General features: G+C 36.1%; 1 protein-coding gene across 3 annotated transcripts in view; it reads right to left on the bottom strand.

Annotated features, from left to right (window-relative positions):
* LOC108753907 (transcription factor kayak) overlaps positions 1–19,112 on the bottom strand; it is a 35,272-nt gene that overhangs the window by 8,123 nt on the left and 8,037 nt on the right. The window contains exon 1 of one of the 3 annotated variants that reach the window (XM_018495889.1): positions 17,590–17,957. The exons of 1 other annotated variant lie outside the window; for it this stretch is intronic. In XM_018495889.1, the coding sequence (XP_018351391.1) occupies positions 17,590–17,721 (132 nt within the window). In that variant the 5' untranslated portion in view covers positions 17,722–17,957. Of the gene's footprint in view, positions 1–283; positions 703–17,589; positions 17,958–19,112 lie in introns of those variants that run through there. One more of the 3 variants, XM_018495891.1, reaches the window with a different exon arrangement.

Here is a 19,112-nt window from a genome sequence, read left to right as displayed (position 1 = left end):
TGTTTGCCTCCAAGAATAAATAAAAATTGCATCGTTCATTTTCTAATGTGTGTGTGAACTGTCTAAAATTGATTACAAGTATCTTTTATTTATTCCACGGAAAGTTAGAATATTCGCGAGTTTAGGCGAAACATATAAACATATTATAAAATTAGATTCAACGTGTCAATGGAGAACACGATGGTTATTATCCAATGTATCTTTTGAAATGCAACTTTCTTGTACAAGTTACAATAATGTTTGCTTTCGTATTGGAAAATCTTCGCGCCCGAGAGATGGTTACCTGCTGATAAAGCAATTCCTGCGCGAGTATATTCGCAATGTCGACTGGGTCCATGGCGGTGGCTGCCATAGCTCGAGGGATCGGTTATTCGTTCAATGTTCGTTTGTTCGTCGTCGAAAATATGACGGTGAGAGATAATGCGTATGGGAAGTCGAGGAAGGGAACGGGGAAAGGGGTAACAGCGGGAATGGGAAAGCGGAAATAAGTAATGAAGAATAAATGGTATCTCAGTCGATCGTTCGTTCGTAGAAGATCGTTCGGGCGTCGGTGTGCGCTTCGTTCCTCCTTCGCGTCTCGCTTCGCACCCCCTCCTTTGTAAACCCGCACCACCCTCGTGCGCTCGTTTCTTCTCACTTGTCGAAGAGTTCGTCGCCGCACCACTGCGTCCTCCACCGACGCCTCTTTAACACTGAGCGAGCGACGCCGACGTCGCTCGTCGTGGCCTTACGCGACGACGACACCGTCCTAAAAATAACCTTCGAATTTCGAGTATGTGCGCTCCGCGATGTACGCGATGAAGGAAAGAGAGAAGAAGCAAGGATGGGGGAAAAATAACATTTTGCAGCTTCGTTCGTCTCACGTGCATGGACCATTGACCGCTAAAAAAAAATCCTTATTGCGCTTGTGAACTTGTGTGCCGTTTTTAAAAGACGACCGATCGTTATTTCGATTAGATTGCAAACGGAGGATAAGATATTAATATAAGAATTGTTTAAGAAGCAAACACGTCTAATTATAATAGTTAATTAATTAATTTGACATTATATTATCGCCATACTTATGTTTAAAATTGTGTATATGTTTTAGTGATATGTATTTAGTGGTACACAATTATTTTGTCATTCACAATAGAGAATAAAAAGTTTCGATTATTTACGTAATGTAAAATTATGGAAATTTAGAAGAAAAAAATGAGGCGGCGAGACGATGACTTTGTTCCCGATCGGTGGTTTTCCCGGCGTGAAATTCCCTCTTACGCGGCCGCTCGCCGTCTGGAGGGCCTTAATTAGTTCGAGTTCTAAGTTTAACACCTGTGTAGGATCGTTTGTCGTCGACGCCGGTACTTGTGGATTCGTCGACTTGGACTTTGGCCAAAAGATCTTCCGCCACTGATCTCAAACGTGTAACGCTTCAATTTCGAGATATCAGAAAGACGCGTGAATTAACGACCGATGCATCATTCGCATAATTTCGCATCAGCATATACAAAAATAGCTACTCGTCTACTTAAATCAGATTGGCTATTTCGTTCCAACAATTGTCGAGTTAATTAAAAAAAATATATAATATAATAATTCTAACAACATTTTAACACCTTTTAATATATTTGTTTTTAGAAGATAAACATTTTAATTTAAAAATTAAATTATTTTTAAATATTAATTAAAATATTTGTATCATAAAACTATTTGTATCCGAACAAATATATAAATTTATCTTTTTAAATATTATGTATTGTACTTTTTGTGTAGATTCTTTTCCATTATAATTTATGCGTTGTTTTTCATATGCTGAAGAAACTCAGAGAATCGAAGGTTTAAAACGGTCGCGTCACACTGGGTGAAGTTGTTTGTCTATCTCGCTGGACACTTCCAGGATGCGGCTTCCTCGTATCGTTAAGAAGCTGTGTGGCGCCGCGATGATATCGAGGTCTACTTTAAAAATATTTCGGGCTACTGTTTTTCGAGGCAGAAGTCTTAAATATAAAGTCAGAAAAACAGCTCGGAAAAATCAAGAAATGTAATTTGGATTTATAAATAATATAATTAGACCGTTGACATAAAGTTACAAAATTAAATCTGTTCGGACAATAAATTAAAATTTTATTATTGTATGGTTCTACAAAAGTTAATATATTGATCCTAAACAAATTATATAGAATCTTATTTTATATACACGATTTGATTCTTCTTGTCAAGAAACCAATATGGCTCGTTAAAATCTATTAGTTTTTGTTTCATTCGGAAGGGAAGCTATGAATACGGTACGGACATTCAAAACCACGCTTATCTCGGCTTGATATGAAAACACGTGGTAACCAGGTTATGATAAACAATCTGCGTGTTTGACCAGCCGAGCCTGTCACAGGTTTCGCCAACAGTAAACACACACGTCGCTTGTGTGCGATGATCATTGTGCGTAAAAAGATTACCATACATCGACGTTATTAGAAAAATTTAACCAAGTATGTAAATTTCCAACGGTATTCAGAATATTTTCAGGCCAGCAAGAAGAGGGGAGACGAGCTTCCATTTTTATGACCTTTCAAAAATAATTCAATACGTTCTAAATTCTTGTTTTTCTTGCATCTTTCTTCCTCTTTCATACTGCTTTTTTTCCACATGAAGTTACTACATGTAAAGTATTATTTAAAAAAAAAAACAATATTTTTTTACAAAATAAATAAGCAGTAATAAAGGTTGGAATTTATTCTAGGCGTAAAAACCGGTCTTCGTTATTGGATCATTTCTTTTTATCGGATCACATTCATGGCGAAGATTATATTTATTTTTATGTAATACAACGCGCGATTACGCAACAAACAGTAAATCGACATCGACCAGGCACTGCGCAATATTTATTTATGCGTCTAGTGCTCTCTCTCTTTCCCTCTCTCTTTCTATCTTTCTGCTGCCCTTCGCACAGTTAAATTATGCCATGAATATTACGCGGTAAATAATAACGCAACTACGTCAGAATAGCTGTTCTATGCGAACGCCGGAAAAAGCGCGGTTGAAAGCCGCCACCGCTGCGGCCGCAAGTGCGCAACCTTGGATAACAAAGGAACCTCTATCTTTACTTCCATTTTTGCTGTTTTTAACGTTTCCGTTCGCGAGACCCAATGCCTTCTTAATAACCGATTTCGCAACTCGCTCGCGAACTCCCAATAGAGAATAATAACAAATGAAGCATAAATAACATCATTTTCCATTTTTACCTCATTGTTATTATGCACGCACTTTTTCAATTCACCTCGCGTAAACATGTTCTTAGCACTGAGATATCGTAACTCTTCCCGTGAATTCATTAAACTTTCCGTTCGATCGATAGATGAAAAAAGTCGAAGTTAACGATGAATAAATCATTTCTATCGTATTTACGCGCATATGTTACAAGTTTATAGTGAGTTTCTGTGAGTTGAAAGGATGGTTTTCTTTCCACGATACGAGCGTGTCGATGCCAGTGGTAGAGAAAAGAACGGAGAACAAAGAATGTAAACATGATAACGCGACGCATGAGCGAGTAGTGTGTTTCGAATGCATCGCAACGACGCGGCCGTCTGTATTGTGTGTGCGTAAAGTGCAACGTATGCAGATAGAGTATATTGCACTTAGAGGAAAATCCACGTGTGTAATTTCATACGTGACAAAAACTGATACAATTGAAAAAAAAAAAAAAACGTAAACGGAGAACAAGAATGCAGCTTTATCACTGTCTTAGCAAGCGAGAAAATAAAAAAATGCGATAAAACGAGAAGAAAAAAGAAATTGTAACGTACTAGATTACAACAAATGTAACATGGAAAGAACGGTTTTGTTGAAGTATTTAGGAACTTCAGCTAGATATTCTTTAAAATCTTTGAAGTGGAATTTAAACTCTAAAGAGCGAAATTTTACTCTTAAAAATTAACAATTTAACCACTCTTTTTCAACTAGCTTAACTGTCACTTTTCCTCACTCTCTTATTTATTAGATTTCACTCCAAAGATCAGAGTACAAATTTGAAAAAAATCTTGTTGTGCTATCAAAATTATTATGTAAGACGCTCAAAGCAATAAATTGCTTTCTACATAGAAATAATGATTTTGTTGAAGTATCCAAAAATTATAGTTAGATACAGATGTAAAAATAATTCTGTTAGACTATTAAAATAATTTATAGGACGTTCAAGCTGGTTGTTAGAATGTCAAAACTTTTTGTAGCATTGCTCATCATGTTTGAGTTTCCTGCATAATTATTTTGACGGATCCAATAAAATTATTTTTAGATCTGAACCTGTCTTTTTGAATACTTCAGCAAAAGTCATTCTTTCCATATAAGTTTTTATTATTTTATCAAATACGATGCAGGAAGGAACGCTGTTCGAGCGCTATGTTGGCGCGATATTCAGAAAAACACGGACAATACGCGATTGGGATTTCCCGGAAGAACCCTGGTTAGATCAGTGCGCGATTTCGAGATCTGCTGTCAACACCGTCGAATAATGTCACGATTCGAAGTGACTGAAAATTCACTCCGAGCGAGTTTTCTCAAGTTAATTAAGTCGTTGCGACAATTTCGCATCGTGCCACTTACTAAAATGCAACGTTTGATTCGTCGAGCAGATGCACGTAAGATATGCCATTATGCGCTGCGATTATCTAGCATGATATGACGTCAATCGGCGCGGCGATGTCGTCACTCGGTTATTTTTTTTCAAATCGACAGCAAACGATATCGCGGAATCGCATGTTCTACTGCAAATATTGATACACACACACGCGCACACACATAACATCAATTTATCTGCTTTCGAAAACTAATACAACTAATAATTAAAAACTAATTTTACGTGCAAAATAATCACTGATTACAACGCTAGTAAATGTTACGTATACATCGGTATTAGTGGAATGTATTTTGTTGCATAAGGTGTTCCTTTTTTTATAATGCGACATTGCTGGTATGTATGATTCTGACAAAAATAAAAATTGGAACAACACCTTTCTAAGAGGTGAAAATTGAGACAACAAAATGTAAAAGACATGTTGACGCTCCTCCTTTCACCTCAATTTTCGCTTCCTAAATACAAAAAAATACACACTATATTTTTACCAAATTAAAAACCAAATACATACACAAATAATAACTACTTGTTTCAAATATTTTAAAAGTTGTATCCATCGAAAGTTTATCACAAATATCAGATTTATTCAAAATATATATATGAATCCTAGTGAGTTTCATACTTCACAACAAAACACAAATCAAGATTATTAAATTAAACAAATTCAATTTGCTTATTATATAAAATCGTTTCATCGATTAAATTTTATAATATTCTTCAAAAGAAAATAAATTCTTGTTTCGAGTACAAGTTAATAAAAGTTTTTTAGAGTTTGTAATGAGTGTATTTAAAGTTTATTATGAAAAAAAATATTCCTTGTTAAAGATAATTGTTGTTTGAAAGAAAAAAAGTGAATTGGGCAATTACTTTTGTTGGCAATAGAATGACATTTTTCGATGTGTAGAAGGTACTGTTCTGATTTTTATTTTCGCCATGGACAAAAAGACTTTAGTAAATACAAACTTTAGGTATAGTTATATACGAAGAGAACGATCAAAGCAGAAGTATAGTTTAATTACTTTAAATAGCACGATACGTTACGTGCACGAAATTGAACAATACAAGTTTAAAGTGCAAACGGCAAAGAAAAACAAACGCGAGAAACAGCGAAACGATAATAAGCGTGCTGAAAAGCACGCAATAATTGTATTCGTCGCCGATGCACGAGGATCGACAGGCGCGTTCTGTGAGTTTCCCAACAACAGAACAACATCCGCAATAATTTTTCCCAGTCGGAGTCGTAAACGATGGCGGCAAAATTAAAAACGGAATCGTCACCTGCGCGCGATTTACAGTCGGATTACAAACGGTCTCGAATTGAACTCCGCTGTTAAAATCAGCGGACGGCATCGAATAAATTCATTATCAGCGCGCTGCTAAGAGCGCGTAGTTAAGAACGGAGTCAGTCGCGTGCAAGGACGTACGTTAAAGCACCGCTCTTTTCGCAATAGCCTAAAATGGGAATGATTTTCGACTCACCTCAAAACGGAGAGCTCGACGGACGACCTCGTGCCTGTTCGTGAAACCGCGGTCTGTTTCAACGGGGCCTAACCTGAACTGATCGCGTTTCCTTTCACAGAAACGAAGTGTGGCACGTTTCGTACGCGTGTGTTTCTGACAATCGTCTTGACGTCACGCGCGAGCGTGTGCGGGGAAACGTCGCCACCGTCGCCGACCTTGCAGTGAATTCGATAGGCCGTCACGGTAGAGGTCGGGCGTGATAAAGAGAAGGAGAAATAGGAGGAAAAAAAAAAAGAGAGATCGAGAAATCCCCAGCGGCGAACGCTGACCTGGAAGCCTGCCGCACAACCACGTCGGACGACAGTCGCAGTGACACTGACAGCGCTTCTGTCATCGTGCCGTCGCCACATGGTCGCGCGCGCGCGGCCGCGCCGCTTCGGCCGTTCTCGGCCGCCTTCGGCTCTTTCTCGAGAGGACTTGACGCGCCGGAGATTGGCGCGGAGTCGCCAGAGAGTCCTCGGCCATGCAGCGTGATGGGCAACGGGGCACGAGGGGATCCTCGGCCTCATCTGTGCGCGCCGTCGATTGACACCAGTAGAGGAATAGAGGATACGAGAGATGACTTCATTGGACTCTCTCGATGTCGCATTCAAGCACCTACCGAACGCGACAGCTATTTGCTGATCCGCTTTGTATACGCGGGGAAATACGCGCTCGCGTACCGCAGCACCGCGATCGGGACGACGGACTCTCTGGTTATATCCGGCAACTGATTGGCGCCAGTGGCGCGATATGATTCACAGTTCGTCGTGACACGACGAATCATCTTATACTGAGAAATGCAAAATTGAATACATTACGTCACATACACCGACTACTTCCGATGTACTATCGGCCGGGGCTAACATTCAGCGAATACATTTCAAAGACCGGATTTTAGTCATTTTAGCCGGATGTACTTTTTGTAGGACGATTAATTTTCATGTACGTTCTATATGCTGTTATGTTTTGAAAAAACTACAACGATATATCAATGATTACAATGAAATTAGTTTTGCTCGTTTTTTGCAAGAAGAGAATGTATAATGAAATAAATTTTAACACTTGCGATATATAATTTTTTGATAGGAAATTAGTACAAAAAATTAGAAATTAAAAAATTAAAAGTCGCACAATGCATTAAAATGAATATTAGAACTCTTTATCCTTTTCTAAATCTCATTTAAATCATTTCAATGCAATGAGTTCTTGAGACCGCGTCTAGGGTGCTTAATTGAAGTCTGGCCTTTCCTGAGCCTCGATTAACGATTATCATTGAGAACAGTAACTCGTTGTCGGTCACACGACGCCCTTCCGTCGTCGCAATGCGACTCAAAAGCCTTTTTAGACTATATTCTACGTTCAAAAAACGCGAGTAATTAAGTTATTTTCAACGAAATTATTAGAAATAAGAAAAAAACAAATTGCAGAAAAATTGGACAAAAATAAATGATAGTCCTTGCTTTAAGAAATAATTGCAAATTATATAAAATATAATTATAAATTATATATAGAATTTCAAAACTAGAACAGCTAATATCTCCCTGCGATTTAACTTCCAGAGCCGGTTCTACGCAGCATTCACGGTAACGCCAAAGTACTTCGAACTGGCCCGCGGGTACTCAATAAACATCGAGATAAGACCGGAGTGGTTTAGCTCAACTGTTTTTAGCACTAAAGCCCGAGAACAAAGGCCAACCGAGTGCGCGATGCTGCGGAGTCACGATCGGAGGTGAACGACACTGTAGAGTGAATCGTATGTTCAGCGTAATTTTGGAAATTCTGCGTGGCATGCCGCGGCCTTGTCTGTATATCTCGACGAAATCTCGTGCCAACGTTTCGTCATGTCGTCTAAGCTACCGCAAATCCGCTGAACGGACATTCATTAAGAAATTTTGGGAACTGCGGTTTATATCTTTCTAGAAAAAAATATTTCTTTATTTTACGTTTGTAATTTACGATTAAAAAATAGACGTATAGGATAATTGTAATTTATCCTTATATATTAATGTGCCTTTTAGCTAACTTGCTTATTACTGAATTAATTATTAAATATTGTAGCTTTAATTTTATCTGCTTGCAATCGGTTTTTCAACTATTTCGTTTTCTTATAATATTTCTTTAATCTAAAAAATGTTAATAGGTACTTTATGTGTTTTTGGTAAAAATAAAAAACATGTTTTTGTCCCTATTAGTGAGTCTTCCAAGCGGCGATGGCCCTATTAATGTGCCCCCAATTTGTGTGCCTATCCACATTTGAATCATTTTAATATAATTACTAAAACAGGTAATAAATTTAAGCTAATTTTTAAAGTTAATATTACATAAATCATTATTTCAATTATATTTATTTCAATGTACACTCATAACACAATGTTCTCAGCTCCAATACAGGGCACATTAATATGAACAAACTTAAAATCTTGCGGTACGTATTACTGGATTCACATAAATTCCTCGTATCTTTTGAAAAATATTTGAAATACTTTAATACTCAAAAAATAAAATATTATCTTCGTGTGTGTATGCATTAATAATTTATCTTAACAAGAAAAAATTAAACAAAAAAAAAATTTTTTTCTTATTTATTCGTGCTAGTTTTCTTTATGACTTATCGAAATATAAAAGCACACTAATAGGGACAGGCACAATAATTGGGACAGTTACCTTATGTATCTCTTATTTCATTCATTACTAAAATAATTAAATTATCAAATCAAATTAACTTTCAATGATATTTATATAAATATATAGTTTTAATTCTCACTAAAAAAAGTGCAAATATTTGGTTTTTTTATTAGACAGTATAGTCTGTATCAAAGAATATAATCATTTCCCCCACATAACAATCAAACTTAATCGCCGTACTTCTAAGAATGATGCATCTATACATGAGTGCTAAGTAGTTACACCTATGTCAGCTAGCCATATAAAGAAAATATTTTCATAGTGTAGAATGTAATTCTCGAAATAAAAAAAATCTAGTATAATAAATTTAGCAGATACTATTCTTCTGTTGACGTCGTCCTCCTCGTCCTATTATCGCGAATAATATCCGTGTAATCGATCCCTCACATTATAAAGATACAGAAGTCTATTGAAACCAACGTTTTAATTCAAGGCTACGTGATCGCTCACTTTTCACCAAGGATGATCGATTGGATTCGCTGACGCCAACGGCGCGAATATAGAGTAATTGGCCGATTAGTAAATCACACTATAATTATCGTAATATCTGTCAAGATTACTTGACAGTTAGTCTATCATTTTCCACGATATTCCTAATTGTCCCCATCTCATTTTCCGTGCCATGGCAGATCATAATGCCGAGATTAAAAGCTATCGATGATATTATCGGTGTCACAGATAAATAAAACGAGCGCGATTTAAAATTGATATAATTTTAATAAAATAAATTTTAAATATGTTTAGTCAAATATCACAGCAAAAATAAGAAATTCACTTTTGGAGTGTTTATAACGCAAAAATTGTACTTATCAAGATTATCAGAAATTACGCTGAATTTTAATTCTTGAATGAGAGACATCTGTAGAATTTAGCGCAAAATTAAAAAAAAAGTAATTATCGCGGGGATTATTCATATAAAGATTATTTGTCATTATTTCTCAGAAATCCTGTTGATCTTCCATATGTGAGAGACACTTAGAAATATCCTAAGGATGAAGGAGGTGAAATTCAAAAAAAGGACCTCCAAGGTAGAAAGAGAAAACACTTTGAGGGTACAACGGTCCATGAATTCCTAACCAATGACGTAAGCACGAAGGCATTTCCGACTGGTTGCACTCTTCGATAGCCTCTCTTCGAAAAGGAATATCTACATAATTGCGTATAATGTGAGCTGGACCTCGAGATATAACTGACCATCGCCTTTCTTTCTACATAATAACGTAAAAAAATTTTTTCAATTAAGTGGCCATCTCTGATTTTCGTATGTTAATCTCGAAGAATTATACGACTTGAGAATTGGTCGCATTTAATGCTAAATGTGGACATGAATACACATTTTTATTTTTCTATTTTTATTGAGTGCTTTTTATTTAATATTACAAATCGGTACAAGAGTGTCTGTCTTTGTTATTTATTGAATGCTGAAAAAGGTAGAACGATGTTTGTGTCGATTTGTATCACTACTAAATAGAAAGCATCCATTCTCGGAATCTACGATGTTAACCTTCCTAATTTCGAACGATTAGTGATAGACTACTACATGTCCATTGTTTCCTCTTATCGAATCTCTCTCTACCCCGGATTTCTTAGGAACCTACTTTGCTCTTGTATCTCCAGTCACGCGTGTCAGATTTATCTCCTTTGTCTCTCAGAAACGGCTCGACATTATACGCTGAGAAAATACTACTCAGAAAATGCGACTTGGAAAATGCAAATGCATTTATCGCAACATTTTTAATTTTCTAATATAAATGAAAATGTATCTTTTATCTTATATATATGCTTCTTTACCTTATCATTTTCCTTTTAATAATAAAAAAATTAATGATTAATATTAAAAGCACTTAAAAAATTGAAAGAAAACAAAACAAATTTTTTTCTTGATATTTTACGAATCGTTTTCACTTCGATCGAGTTGTAATTCTGATATAATCCAGATTAAAATTTGTAACTTTTAGAGGCATCCGCGACACAATAGAATAATTAAATTTCCACCGTATTTTAATCGTATATTATTTTAATCTCCACTCACATTGCATGTGTTCGCGGCTTTTAACACTAATCCATTTGACGATATCCGGACAGGTCGGGTGTCTTTGTGTCGCCTCGTAGTTTTTGTGGCCTTCGTGTCCGTGTCGCGAGCGCGGACAATAGTTCCACGAAATTGGATACGTTTATCCCACGCGTCATAACGCACTCTTTAAAAAGGAGGCCCGCAGGGTTCTACGACCTCTCGAACTCGCGAGCGCATCGCCCCGAATAGCCGGGCCAGTTTATCATGCCATCATGCTCGAGAGAGCCCGCTTTGAATTATGGGCCCGCGGGCCACACTGCGGTCCCCGATCCTCTTCGATTCATCTATTTCTCTTCCATGCGAGCGTTACTCCCCCGATCCGACAACGTCAGATCTCTCAAAGGGTCCAGATTTTATCTCCTTCTATATCGCGTCTTTCATAGCGTACAAAAGGAAATCCATTAGAGAGCGAATAATAGCCAGTCGTTCCAACGCGACGGATTATTATGTGGAAACGACCGCATTAGATATTCATTAGTAAATCGCCGTCCGAGCAGAAAACGTGACATTGGAAAATACACAACGCTACATTGTGACTGATGTGAATACGTAAAACGTACGTCAGACGTTCATCGTCAATAAAAAAAAATCGACAATTTATTTAAACAATCAACATTAATTAAAAGTCAATTCATTTAAATAACCAACAATAATTTCACTATATCCCTAGAACTTTCCAAAACTATCTAAACAATTTATGATTGAACGAAATTATTAAAATTAGAAATTTGATGCGACTATTAGGTAGATAAATTTGCATTCAAATTTCTTAAGCGTTGAGGTGATAAACATAAAATTAGCCACGCATGAAACTTTCATATTTTCCTGAAAATATTAAAATTCATATATCTTAATGACCGGTGAGTTTTATTTCTATCTTATATTCCTAATATCTGGCTAGTATCGCGAGTTGCGTGGTTTCGCGATATTAAAGCGGTACTCGCTCGTACTAGGAACGACGAGAGAGACGGCAGGCTCTTTCGGTTGACGTTATTATAAGCAGATATAATCCCGAGCGTATGACGCATGAGCGCGGCTTACCATAATCCGGCGTATGTATGTATGTGTGTATGCGCACCGTACGGTAATAATATTATTACGTTAATCGGCCGCACCGCCGTCTTCGTCGGCGGCCCAGGTAAACCAAGGCGCAGTTAACAGACGTTATTATCGCGACGCGCTTAACACAGACGACGTATTATCGACGTTATGACCTTGCATCGCAGAAATTGCCTCACCGAGCAAGAACTGTGAGCAACAACTCAATTGGCATGCCGTATGAAACACGCCGACTTCTGCTTCCCGAGTTCTACTTGTGCGAACAATCGAGAAATTTACAAGATTTTCAAATATTATGAATGTAACGTAAAAGACTTCTGTATATTGAAGAGTAAGATCAGTGGATTCGATATTTAATTCGAGATACCATGCCATAATGTTGAACGATGTTGGAACGAAGACTGAATTCTAGAATAATACGTGCATAAATGTATATTCGAGAAAAAAAATTATTCTATGTTATTTATTACTATATTAATATTACTATATTAATATGTATATTTTCTTAAGATGTTTAAACGATAATTCGTCTAAAAATATAAATAAGTAGTTATGGATATTATTATGTAAAATATAGTCACTTATATGCACGTTAAAAGCAAAACATTATTTACAGCAAATATTACTTCAATGTCCAGACAGTGTAAGTTTTTAATAAAGTATAATGTTAAATTCATAAGACTAATTATATACCTGTGTTTGAGTTGTTTTTAATCACTTCTATAGGTGATCACCAATGCTCTTACTCAATATGTCATTAATTTAACTAAACTAGTAGTTAACAATTTAATTCAAGAAAATGTATAAATTTAGTTTACTGAATGCATACATTAATTTGGACGTTGTTTACTTCAATGAAACTACAAAAATAACTTGATTCAAATGTGTTGACACAGAGGTTTGAAAGTAACGAAATTTTATTTAACTCGAGTGATTGGGTTACCACTAATTCTTTGATATCCAACGATAGGTATAAGAAATTCTCACTTTTTCGAGAAAGTTTACAAGATTACGCGAAGAAGTCCAACTAAGTCGAAGCATTCTCTCTGGGGAAAGTGTTAAGCCAATTGACGTCATTCATACGCAAGATATCTTTCCACGGAATCAACCTCCTTTCGAGGTCGACTACACTGAATCGGCAGTTCGCTATACGCAAAAAGTCTTTATAACTTTGCTTTAGAAGAGCACAACGCACGCGCCATTTCCTCTTTCGTAATCGGCGCCATAAAACAAATCGAGCGCGTAGTGTTGCAACGAGGATTCCGATGAATCGAATGAGAAACGTTGGAATATATTTTCTTTCGGATACATGGAAGGCCGTAGGTTTCATCTTTTTTGTATACTCTCTGTATTTAGAATAAATCTCTGGTCTTTGTTCCACGCGGGTATTTTAAAGAAAAAGGAAAGAAATTAAAGTTGTAATTAAAAAATTTTTAATTCTCTCTCTCTCTCTCTCTCTCTCTCTCTCTCTGTTAATTAATTTTGGAATTCAGCGCCACAGTGACTCATATTTAACTGAAATTACTTTCAGTAATCTTGTTCTTTCACTCGAAAAAAAAAGAACTACTTTGAACCTTGAACAAGTTTTCCTCCTTGGCGCAGCAAAGCGATCGACTTCCCAGAATGCGAAGGCGAACCTTCGGCGCGGCTCATTACAAGCGTACAACTCTGCGATGCACTCCTTTTTCCTGGTATCGATCTATCTCGCGTGAACGTAAAGTATAATCGATGCGTTTATGAGCCATCGCGAATAATTGTAGCGACGCGTCATTACGAGACGACAACGTGCACGCGACACGTGCGTGGATTTTCATTCATAAATCGCCGGCGAACTACGCGCGATGACTCACCCGCGCCCCGCCTCTCGCGAGACGCGAAACTGAGATAAGCGTGGCAAAAATAAAGAAAAACGATTACCAATACCGGAAATTTCCGTGTGCGACATTGTTTCAACAACGTCGAATTGCATTATTATCTATACTCAAATCTATATCCAAGAGAAAAAAGAAATCATAAATAACGATAAATAGCCAGACATTCGCGAATAAACGAAATGTCGGAAAAAGAGAAAAAATATTCGTATTACGAATAGACTATAAAATAGAAAAAAAAACTAAGAAAGAAAGGTAATAAAATTGAAATATGTACTACTTTTTGCTAGTCTCTTTTGCTAATTTAACATATTATTTTTTGTTTTATTCTAATAACAAACAGGGCATTTATTTTAGTTTTGTTGAAAGTACTATTTCATATAACTGATACCAAGTAAAAGCGAATAAATACTTGATACACAGATTACAGAAAAAGTGTTTATAATTCTTAAAACAAGAGTTCTCAAATTGTACGACCTTCCAAAATTTGTGAATACCATAAATTTGCTGGCACATTTTCGAAATAGTTCGTGTCGAAATGTAGAAATCCTAATGATATATTAATGGAAAATTTACGACGAAAAACATAAATAATGCGAGCATGCTTGGAAAGCACAAGAAATTTATTCACTTGGATTTAGATTGTCGCATAGAATTACGTTGGCGTGAAGAAACTTTCTTGCGGAAGAGATAAATAACTGCAAATAGGGAAACAACAAGAAGTACCTCCTTAATGCCGGGAGCAGGATGGCACCTCTTGTCTTATGACCCGTACGTATTACTCTTGCTAAACTTAACCCTGCCTTCAACTAAACCTTCTAATTGGCGGGTTAACAAGCGTTAACTCCTCGTTTCCTGTCAGATTTAACTGTTTTTCTTCAGTGCAGATAATACATTCAGGAAATCCTATTTTTTCTTCGTATTTATATATTTTTTACTAACAATTTATTAAATGCGATCAAAATATCTTCGTTAACTGTATCGATTTTTATGATTATCACTTATCTTATACGATAAAGATATTATCGTTATCTTACATGATAAAAAAATTAATCTTATAAGATATTAAATTTTAATATTTAACACTTGAATTCTATCTAAGTTTAGTTTTATTCAAAAGACAAAATAATTCTCGAATTTTTATTTAGAATAAAAAATCCAACAATAAATTCATAATAAACTTCTTGAAAATTGTCAACAAATTGATGTTTAATTGTTCAAGTGGTTATAATTAATTTTAAGCTGTTTAAAAAGTAAAGTATTTTCTTGCGCTCGCAAGGATTAAAAGTTAAAATGTGTTTTCTTCAAAAAGCGGAAATTACTTTCGAAAGAATGGCAGATTTCTTATATAATATAATAGACCTCGATAAATATCAGCTTCTAGGAAGACCTTCGTGTACTTTTTAGCCGTAGAAAATGCTACGATAAAAACATATTAAATGATAACGAATAATCTAGAAAGCATTACAACTACTTTTGGTAAGCGTGGCAGTTAAGTAAATTATAAAATGCAAAAAAAATCTAAGAAATAAAATGTAATTTTTCAAATATATACATTTTTCTTAAATAACCTCCAATATTGATAACCTTTGTTATTCCTGTTGTAATATTTAGTCTATGAAACCAATTTTTCATAATTACGGATACAGCTATCGTAAAATAATAACTTTTATAGACACTCGATATCTTTTATCTCAATACAGACACAAGTTTCACTTGTGAGAGAAGAGAAAAGCGCTTGTTTCATTAATAACATTAATAAAATATTCATTTTAAAGTTAGTCTTCTCTACATTAGTTTAATAATGCCAAACTAATTTAGAAGATTAAATACATTCTATATCCTTGTATGCTTTTTTCACCGCGATACTCTTTTTTTCGTTATTACGCGAAACATTAATTTATAAACACAGATTTTCATTGTATAATTCCTTTTAAAATTTCTACAAGTTTGCACAATGATATTAATTTATCAAGCCTGTTCCAGCATGAAAGTACCGTTTAGCGATAAAACGAGTAAACGATGTGTACGTCGAATAGAGATTCGTGGAAATCGGAGTCAAACGAAATCGGTGGGATCGGCAGGTGAGAGCCGTCCACGTCGCCTCGAGCACATCCAGCGCGATAAGTTAGTCGCTTCTTGGAAAATTTGAAACTAACACGTCATCACGAGCATGACCTCAATTATTAGCTTAATTGTAAACCGTTATGCAAGACTCACTCACTCTCACTCTCTCTCTCTCTCTCTCTCTCTCTCTCCCTCCCTCCCCCCCTCTCTCTCTGTCTCTCCCTTTACTAGTTTTCGTGACACGCTCGCTGACATGAAACGCATGTAATTATTAACTGATTCCTTTGTGATTATGCATTGTTCACTCATACATACTAAACGACGGATTATTCGTAGAAACTCAGATTTAGATAACAAGTTTAAATAACATCGATTGATTATAAGCTGCTTACAATCAGATATACGTATTCATGATACACGTATCTATTGCGTGGAGTAATAATAAATAAGTTTTATTTATAAATGTTAGACATAATAATACAATAATTAAAATCTACGAAATAAAATAAAATGTAGTTTTAGAAACGTTTACGAATTATTTAAAAAGTATTTCCAAAATGACAAAGTATATATTTTCGATCCAAATGCAAGTAATATTAAATTGTCTAGAGTTGTTGCTTATTAATTTGCACACCTTAAATAGCTCAAGAAATTAAATTTAATAAATAAGTTTTTAAAAATATATATCGTTAAAAATCCTTTCGTTCTAATTTAGACTATCATTTGCAGCACCTCTCATTATTCTGTAATCTCTACTCTTAATCTTTACTCAAACGATCTGGTCTCTCTGTGCGTTTATCTATTACAAAATACATTTACAAAGTATATAGATTTCCACATCTTCGATGTAGACACGCGTTTTCACTTATGGTCATCCATCAGTATCATCGCTAACAATACACCACATTTATCTAATCAGTAGATACGTTATTTTTGTCAGTGCCGAGCACCGTAGATTGCCTTGCAGTGACTCCTAATAAATCCACCGAAGAAAATCGCACAGGTTAACATTTTTATGTCCGACAAACGCTTATCTGAAATGTCTTTCGTTCGATCTTTTTCTAGTTTGGTACCTGAAGCGAACAGGTAAATATTTCAAAATTAGAAGCTACTTAAGAACTTTGGAAACTAAAAATTGAACAAACTCAGACTACATCGAAATTTTTCGAACTTTTCTTTTCCTTTATATAAAAAAAAGAAATCGGAACGGATCTTGATTGACGCAAACTGTTTAGCGTTTATAAGTTTTTAGGGGCACAACCGTAACTTCAACATTATCGATCCAGCCTTGAACCGTGACACCTGCTCGAGAAACGCGTAATCGATGATTTGTGTGCGTTAAAAGTCGATATATGTTGAAGATGTTTTAAAAATATGTAATACGTCTTCACCAATACGTGAAAAATTAATCATAAGTTGCAAGAAGCCTGTCAAAGATATAAAGCATTCTATATCAAATTTAAAAACACATTTTAACATAATAAATATTTTACGATGGGAAATATATATATTCATTTTTTCGTGCAAAAATATATACTAATAAATAATATTACGACGTCAAATTCTTGGCTCTGTTATTTAAAAGAATTCTGTTACGAAGGGAAATCAAAAATATCGATGTGTCTATCTCGATAAACAATGACGTGCGTCATTCACGAGTTAATTCCCCAATTTTCTCTGCCCGAGATTCGATTCTAGTGAAATTGACAGCACTCTCTTACCATGCAGCTCTCCTCCTTCATGAACTGCCAGTCCACAGCGTTCGTGGTCGGCGGATACATGGAGAACATCGTGTAGCTGTGGTCCTCAATGATATTGTCGTAATAGCCGGTACTAGGTACTCGTTGCATCATCTTGCGCTTCAGTTAACTTCACTTCTACGGGCTTTCGAGTTCGACGATTTCAAAATTGGAGTATTCAAATGGCCGAGAAAACAAAAAGAGCTATCACTCGGGAAACGCGAGATTGTTTTGCCGGGAAAAGAACAAATCTTAATGTGATGAAGGATAATTCAACACTTTATCACAAAAGTATCGATATCAACGCGCTTCTTATCACTCAGCTCGTACCACACGTGACTATGTGCATTTGTCGACTGAGCGCCCGCCAACGTGATCGAGTAACTATATAGAAAAGCTAGCCACCGTCGCGTCGCCGCCGTCGCCACTTCCCCCACCACGTCGCATACGGGCGCGCTCCTTGTGACGTCACCGCCATGTTGATCGCTGATTCGCACGATAGCGCCCGGCCAATCGGTACAGTCCGCAGCCTCGCGCGTCGTTACTCGTTCCGACGACAACTTCACGGAATTAGGGAACGCACGAAGAACCAGATCCCCTTTTCCAGGTAGCGCGCTAACTTGCATAATCCGATAAATCGATCCGCCCGATGAGGGGCGATCTATGGGCGATCAAGGGGGATTTTCGTCAGCATGCCGGAAGCGTGCAAATTGCGATCCGCGATACATTCAGGATGTGCGCTGAAGTCAGCGAAATTGGTTGAATCGAGGGCAATGAAAAATTTTTAAGTCTCGACGTGATGCGAAATAAATGGTCTGTTCTATGTACCTGCATTATAAAACTCTCTCTTTCTCGCTTTCGACAAATATCAAACATGTATACATCTATCTCACTTTAAGTTCCAAAAGTGTAATTCCAGCCACAGAAAACAGATCTAAGTATTAGAGTTTAGAACCTCTATACTGAAAAAAAAAAAATATACGAACTAAGAAAATACTATTAGTATACGTATACTATAGTTTTTCTCTAGTTTTTCGTATACGTTTATTTTCAGACAACGTTTCAAAATTTCTCTCTTCTAACGTCGAAAAATTCAACTTTTTTTCCATATCGGAAACTCTGTCACTCGGGTGTTAATTATCCTCGCACGCGTTCGACAAACGTGCGCGATAATATACTACCAACGTCACACGAAATAACGTTATTTGAGTAGCAATGACTCATTACTGATGCTGATTGCAATTTTTTAAATAGATGTGCGAATAAATTATATAGCGAAACTATCTTCAACAATAACATCCTCTAACGTGTATATATATATATATATATTTTTTTTTTTATTACACACGGTATTCGTCTTTCTCTCTTTTTCTCTCAATCTCTTTCTTTAGCTCCCTCTCTCTTTCTCTCTTTCTTTATCTTTTTCTTTATGTCGCATTTCGCACATATAGTACTTTCCGCGTGCAACGAACTCTCGCGAGCGAAAAGGCGCGGGTTTTCCATTG

This window comes from Trachymyrmex septentrionalis, unplaced genomic scaffold (assembly GCF_001594115.1).
Source record: "Trachymyrmex septentrionalis isolate Tsep2-gDNA-1 unplaced genomic scaffold, Tsep1.0 scaffold73, whole genome shotgun sequence".
Lineage (NCBI taxonomy): Eukaryota > Metazoa > Arthropoda > Insecta > Hymenoptera > Formicidae > Trachymyrmex > Trachymyrmex septentrionalis.
This window is presented reverse-complemented; position numbering and strand designations above follow the sequence as displayed.